Here is an 8,010-nt window from a genome sequence, read left to right on the forward strand (position 1 = left end):
ATCTATAGGAGATTGCTTAGTTTTCAGGGTTCACAGTCACAATTTTTTCTCCCTCCCCTGACATCCATCAATAGCTCCTCAACTAGGAGTGGAATTTCACGCACTCCTCTTCAATCTATGCTGGGACATAGACTACTTTGTTACTGTGCTGATCTTGTACATGTAATCAGAACCATTGTAAGTGATACATATTAGAATTTTATAAATGATGAGAAGAATATAGAGGTTTGTCATTGCCAATTTTTAAAAGTTCAGTTTGAAGGTTTACTTTTTTATCTCTCCCTCTTGGAAATTAAGCAAACAGACTCTTGTGGCTGCCAGATTTTTTCGGTAGTTATGAGAACTTCCTGTTCTTATAGGGATTAGGGTTCAATTTCCAGCATCCATACAACAACTCACAACAATCTACTACTCCAGTTCCAGGGAATCCAGTACTGTCTTCTGGCTTCTGTGGGAACTGTGTGAGCATATTACTGATATATGAATGGAGGGAAAACATTCATTTACATAAATAAAGCAGTATCAAAAATAACTAAAAATTCATTTTACTTTTATGTATTCTAGAAGCAATTGTACATGGACCAAATACTAAGAAAATCATTCACTTTTTCCATTTTAGATGTTTTTATAAACATTTATTATATAATATGATTCAACCATTAGTAGAGTTGGTTTATACTTACAAAATAGAAATTGGTGGGAAATTGGGGTTACTAAATCCTACTACTAAAAAACACCTTAGGCTAATATTTTGTACATTTGTGTTTTATTTAAAATTTTTCAGAAATTAATGATTTCTGTAGGTCCTTATCATAGCATAGCATACATAGAACAGAAGATTAATTAAAGAAAATAACCATTTTGAAAACAGTGTTGTGGGTTGGGTTTTATTGCTGTGAATAGACCCCATAACCACAAAAAATCTTATAAAGGAAAAAAATTAATTGGAGATAGCTTGTAGTTTCAAAGGTTTAGTCTGACATCATCACAGTGGGAAGTATAGCAGCATATCAGCAGAGAGGGTGCTATGCTTCTGCATCTTGATCTGAAGGCAGAAGAAATAGACTGTTTGCCTACTGAGAGGAGCTTGAGCATAGGAGCTCTCCAAGCCATCTCTACACTGAAACACTACTTCAGAGGCAACACTGACTCCTACAAGGCCACACTGACTCCTACAAGGAAGGCCTCACCTCTCTATAATGCTTCTCCCTATAAGCCATACATTCAAATATATGAGTCTATAGGGGCTATACAAAATCAAACCAACAAATCCCAGTCCCTGACCCCGTAGGTTTATACGCATAACACAATACAAAAAGCATTTAGTCCAGCATCAAAAGTCCTCAAATATATCACCATTTAAAATGACCTGACACCATTACTGAAGCTATGGGGGGGAGGGGTGCACTCACAAAAAGGGACCTATTGCGACTGCCCTCCAAAAGATCCACAAGCCCCTGAAAGAGTCGGATGCAGATATGTACACCCAACCAATGAAAAGAAGCTGCTGACCTTTCTGTTGATGTAGGGAAAATGTGGAGGAAGTCGAGAAAAATGGCAATTCTGTAGGAGGACCAGCAGTTTCAACTAACCTGGACCCCGGAGATCTCTCAGACACTGGATCACCAACCAAGCAGCATAAACCAGTTGAGATGAGGCCTCCAACATATACAGCAGAGGACTCCTGGGTCTGTGTTCAGTCACACAAGATGCTCCTAACCCTCAAGAGACTGGAGGTCCCAAGAAGTTTAGAGGTATGGTGGGGCTGTTGGTGGGGACATCCTTGTGGAGGTTGTCGGGGGAGGAATTTGGGAGGTGGAACAGTTGAAAGGTGGCTCAAGAGGGGAATAAAATCTGAAGTGTAAAAATAAATAAAACAACTTAAACAAAAAGAACACTGACATCTCTTCCAGAGGTCCCGAGTTCAATTCTCAACAAGCACATGGTGACTTACAACAATCTGTAATGGGATCTGATACCTTTTTCTGGTGTGTCTGAAGAAGGCTACAGTGTACTCAAATACATTAAATAAATAAATAAATAAATAAATAAATAAATAAATAAATAAATAAATAAGCTTTTTTTAAAAATCCAAAGTTAAAAATCTCCTGAGAATTTTGTGATCTCTTAACTATAATCCCCTATAAAATCAAAATAAAAGAAGAGATCACATACTTCCACAAATAATGAGACAGGATATACATTATCATTCCAAAAAGTAGAGGAGAGAACATAATGAGGGAACACTGGACCAAAGGAAGACAAAAAAACAGAAGGACAAACTCCAAATTATGCATCTCCATGTCTGATGCATGCATTCTTCCCATGTCTATCTCCTCTCAGATTTGTTGACTGCAACACACTTCTTACTTTTGGCCTGGTTTTACATCATGTTAGCAGCTTTCCTCCTTGGAAGGAATTTCATGGCTCTGGCATTTCTAACCCCTTGAAATCTCCAAGGCAATCAAGACTTCACCTTTCCAACTCCACACAATGGGCTCTTAGGCCCTCCACGCAGGTCCACCGCTGACACACACCTGGCCTCAACACCTTTCTTTTGTCACAGAGGAAGATTCCATAACCCCTTTCTTCTATCCTTGACCCTAAAGTCAGAACCACATTTCTGAACCTGCCAAGTTCTGCTTCTTGCTGACCCTGGAACATGGCCCACTTGTTCAATTACATCTTAACCTGCTTTCTCTTCTTTGTGGTTTCTTTCCCGGCCTAAACTTGGTTGTCCTGGAACTTTTTTTTATAGGTCAGATTGGCTTTGAAATCAGATATCTCTTTGCCTTTGCCTCTAGATTTCAAGGTGGAATTAAAGGCACATGCCATCATTCTAGGTCTGAACTATTATTATCATTATCATTATTCCTTTTTACAGGCTGGAAGCTTTGCTACTGAGTGGGATCCTTTATAAAGGTCACCACTACCTTTATTCCTTTTAATATCTTTATTCTGCTTATCTCTTTGAACTCAGGATTTAACTCAATTCTACTTCCTGATGCCTCTTTTCTGGAACCATACATTTTATGTTTTTCCTTGCTCAGCTTGCTTCTTTTCATCAAAGCACTTGTTGTATGAGGAAACATTAGTAACCATAAGACAGAATCTATACAAGGCTGTTTTGAGATTTCCTTTGCCAAGGCAATTAATACAAGACTCTTCACTTTAGCATCAGGCAAACTTTTCAGACAAAGGCAAAAGGTAGTGAAATTCTTTGCCAAAATATCACAAGAACAGTTTCTAAGTCAAATATTAACATTCTTCTCTGAACCCTATTGAGCCAGGCCCCCTAGAGTTCAAATCACCCTCAGCACCACTGTCTTCTATGTTCCTACTAGGATAGACCATTAAGTCCCCCTTTGCCTTTCTAATCAAACTCCTAGAATTCACATTCCTCAAAACAAGTGTATGGTCTGGCTTCTCAGAGCAATACCCTATTCCTTGTATGAACTTCTGTCTTAGTTGTGGTATCATTGTTGTAATGAGCAACCATGACCACAGTAGCTCTTAAACAGAAAAAGTATTTAATAGGACTAGCTTATGGTTTCAGAGGTTTACTCAATTATTGTTATGGAGGAAAGCATGGCAGCATGCAAGCAAAGATGGTGCTACAGAAAATAAGAGTACTACATCTTTTTCTAAAGACAACAGAAATAGACCGTGTGCCATACTTGGCATAGCTTAAGCATTAGAGAACCCAAAGCCCACCCCAACAGTGACACACTTTTTTCAACAAGACCACACCTCCTCCAACAATGCCATACCTCCTAATAGTGCCCCTCTTTATGGACCAAATACTCAAATGCATGTGATTCAAACCATCACAACTGGCATAGTCTATGTACCTGAGAAATACCTGACATTATGCAAATGGATGTGCACCAATGCAAAGGCAGATGTCATCAAATTATATTTTTCCAATGTTACTTTCTTGCTAAGAATCAGTAATAATTCCACATCATAGTAATTTGCCTCCTAGTTTCCCTTTTACTAAAAGTAATATGAGAAGCACTATATGGTATCTCATAGAAATACATCACTTTGCACTAGCATAGACAAATTGAGCCTATTTTCCTCTATCTCCATCACCACTAGCCTCCTTTCCAAACCAACCAACTACAGGAAAGAGGGCTTTTGAAAATTCATAACTATCATTTTCTATTCTGCCCAAGGAATGAAATTCAAAAATCCCTAAGGAAACTTGCAAGTCTCTGTATCTAGCTTTCTCCTGAATCCACCATTTGCATAGTACACTAAAATCCCCTCACTCTGGTTTTAATTCAGAGCATTCAATTTCACTGAATTTTTGCATTCACAATTATCCCAGTCTGATACAGTCTTACCTACTAAGGAAGACAATGACTTAATTCATTAGATTTCTGCCTACCTGTTAGTTCTCTGAGGATGTTTTTTTTTTAAACTCACACCACTATATTGTGACCTCAAAATACCATTCAACAAAGTCCTGTGATTTTTTTTCCACTTTCCAGACCTGTAAAAATTAATTTCCTGTGTGGCAGTCTAATATCTGACTATTCTCTAGGTTTCAAATTCCATTCAGGATAACACATTTTATTTAGTACCACATTCAAATCAAACATCATGTCTAATACACGGTAGCCTCTAAATATTTGCTTAAATGATGAACAAGATTGTAAAGTCTCCATGCAGATATCCCCAAGTAATATTTCTCAAAGATGGCTGAGGTCATTAAAAGGTGATAGATTCATTCTACTCTGTCTTTTAACAATAAAGAAGTCTAGAGGAGATGAGAGAAAATAGTGGTGTCCACCACTACAGACTAGTAAACAACCTGGATTAATTGAAGCATCTATCCATAAATAATTTTAAAGGACAAATAAAAGGTCTAAACTTTGGTGATCAAGAAACAATATAATGCTATATCTGCTATTCAGTACAACCATACATCTAGATTTAACTATTTCCAATATTAATCTAAATTATTATTTCGTCCTTTTATTATGTTATATCTTGATATATCCTCTCTTGGAAATTAAAAAAGAAAAAACTTACTGTAGCTAAGCATTCCTCAATCTTAACTTCTTCCTATCCAAGCTTCCTTTTGTTTTTTAACTACTTATACTTCAATATGAAAATTACCTAACTTGGTTATGAGTGAATGTTCACTTTTTGTCCAATATTAATACCTGTTTCACCATCCATAACCATAGTTTATCTTAATCACATAAGAAATATATTACTATTTGTCATTGTTCTAGGTACAAAAAATGAGTTTTATATGAAATAGTAAAGTAGCTAAGACTCAGCATTGAATTTTTAATCATAGAAGTCAGAAATTTTTCTTTTTAATGCCCAAAGTGGGAGAGGGAAATCAAAGAGCCCACCCTCAGTAGATAGACAGGGCCACAAGAAGAGGGACTGGGTTACCAACCCACAGTCAAAAATTTCTGACCCAGAATTGTTCCTGTTTAAAAGAACTACAGGGACAAAAATGAAGAAGAGACTAAATGAAAAGTAGCCCAAGTTGGGATTCATCTTATGGGGAGTGACAGAGCACTTTAGGCCTGACACTATTACTGATGCTATGATGTGCTTACAGACAGGAGCCTAGCATGGCTGACCTCTTAGAGGCCCTATGAACAGCTGACCAAGACTGGTTCAGATACTTACATTCAACCATTGGATTGAAGATTCCTATTGGACTGATCATTCCTTATGATTGAAATAGGGAAAGGACTAACCAAAAGCGAGGGCAAATCCACAGGATGAGTAGCAGTCTTAACTAACTTGGATCCATGGGAGATCCCAGAGACTGAGCCACATGCATCAGGCAGCATACATGAATTAGGTCAAGGTCTAGGCACATATATAGCAGATGACTGCCTGGTTTGTCCTTAATGGGAAAATATGCACCTAATCCTTGAGGGACACGAAGCCACAGGGAAAGGGAATGCCTGGTAGTGGGGAGGGGAAATACCCTCTCAGAGGCAAGGGGAAAATGGAATAGAATGAAGAACTGTGGGAAGGATGACCAGCAGTGGGGAGTGAAGGCAAAGGCCAGAATGTAAATAAATAAAATAAGGAAAAAATATTATCTTTATTTTTGATTATGTAATCATATAGGTTGTATTGAAAGAGGGGATGGCAGTAAATAGACAGTATACATGGGAGTCAGAAGATCCCCATGAATCTACAGATTTGGAGTCTAGTATGGATACTGGGAACTGAATTCAAGTCCTCTTCACAATCAGGATATAATCTCAACCTTCTCTACTTATTCTCCTGTAAGCCTTCTCTACATCCTCAATAGAAATGCATTTGTGTGAGGAAATGATACAAAACCTTTATTGCTCAAAATCATAGAGCTAATAAAGTTCTGAAAGCCAAACTTACATTTTCTGTTTCAATATATCCATGCAATTTTGAGAGCAAAGTCATATATTAAGAGGACAAAGCAAAGGCCCAATAGATAGAAACTTCTGGACTGATGAAGCTTAAATTGAACTTTCTTGAGAAGTCGTAATTCTTTTGAAAGCTTTCTTCAGCGCCTCCTTCACTTCCTTGTTCCTCAGGCTATAGATCATGGGGTTCAGCATAGGGATAACCACCGTGTAGAATACAGACACAATCTTGTCCTCCCAGAGAGATTTGCCCATGTTACCTTTCAAGTACATGAACATTAGTGTTCCAAAAAAAAGCGCCACTGCAATCATGTGAGATGCACAAGTAGAGAAGGTCTTGGCTTTGGCGCCTGCTGTACGAATCTTCAGAATAGCCCAGATAATGAATAGGTAAGATACAAGAATCACTGAAACACTAGTTACGATGACCAAAAAAGCCAAAAGGAAAATCACCTGTTCCCGTAACTTGGTCTCACTACAGGCAAGCTTCAGCAGGGGTGGGAGGTCACAAAAAAAGAAATCAACTTGGTTAGATTTACAGAAGGAAATGGAAAATGTACACCCAGTTCGGACCACGCCATTTACCATTGCACCAGAGTATGCTAAAGCAACCAGACCCAGGCAAATCTGTGGTGTCATAGCCATGGCATAAAGGAGGGGGTTACATACAGCCACATAACGATCATAGGCCATTACAGCCAAAAGGAAACACTCAGTACTACCATAAAAGGTGAAAAAGAAGAACTGGGTGACGCAACGCTCATAAGTGATGACCACCTCATTATTCCCCAAGGTCTCCAGCAGCTGGGGCACAATAACAGATGAATAGCAAATGTCTAGAAAGGACAAATGGCTGAGGAAGAAGTACATAGGTGTGTGGAGCTGAGGATCACTCTGAATTAGCATTACCATGCCCAGGTTTCCAACAATGGTGATGAGATAAAAGGACAAAAACATGAAGAAGAGACCCAACCTTAGCTCTGCCTGAAGCTGGAACCCCATCAGAATAAATTCTGTCAACCTGGTGCCATTGTCTGCCATAATCCAAGGTCACCTGGGGGAAATAAAACAAGAGTAATAAGATATTTCTGGTGATTAGCATGACTACAATCTGCTTGGGTCTCAGTAATTAGCTTTATTTACAAAACACTTTTCAACTTTCACAAGCTTGATTTTACTTGAATTAAAAATCCTATATAGCACAAAATGTCATGTTAATCCCACTTTTGAATAAAGAATGACAAAGAAATAAAGTGATTGAGCCACCACGCAAGGCCTCTTAATTAGGAAACTGGCAAATTCAGATCTAGTGCTATGTTTCTCAGGGACTTCCAAACCTCTGCATGTCTACTAGTGGGGCTCACCTCATGTGCAGCCAGAAGAAAGTTGCACATAAGCAATATTAGAATAATATATTTAAAATCTTCTCAGAATTTGACCAAGTCCATTCATCTTTCTGTGCTTCTCCTTTTTTACTAAGATGTCAACATCACAGTCAAAATAGCAAAGAAAAGCATCAAATAATAGGAGGTGCCAACTTAGACATCTCTCATCACCAAATGTAAACCCCATGCTGATAATAGGTTGCATCTTGAGTTGTTGAACAAAAAGACCAAATGAA

General features: G+C 38.2%; 1 protein-coding gene across 1 annotated transcript; it reads right to left on the reverse strand.

The window, feature by feature from the left end:
- Positions 1–6,482: 6,482 nt before the first annotated feature.
- LOC116893728 (olfactory receptor 9I1-like) lies at positions 6,483–7,430 on the reverse strand. The gene has a single exon (XM_032895443.1). It carries the CDS (start codon positions 7,428–7,430, stop codon positions 6,483–6,485), a length of 948 nt encoding a protein of 315 aa, XP_032751334.1.
- Between the last annotated feature and the right edge of the window lie 580 nt (positions 7,431–8,010).

The sequence above is a fragment of the Rattus rattus genome, chromosome 2, assembly GCF_011064425.1.
Source record: "Rattus rattus isolate New Zealand chromosome 2, Rrattus_CSIRO_v1, whole genome shotgun sequence".
Classification (NCBI taxonomy): Eukaryota; Metazoa; Chordata; class Mammalia; order Rodentia; family Muridae; genus Rattus; species Rattus rattus.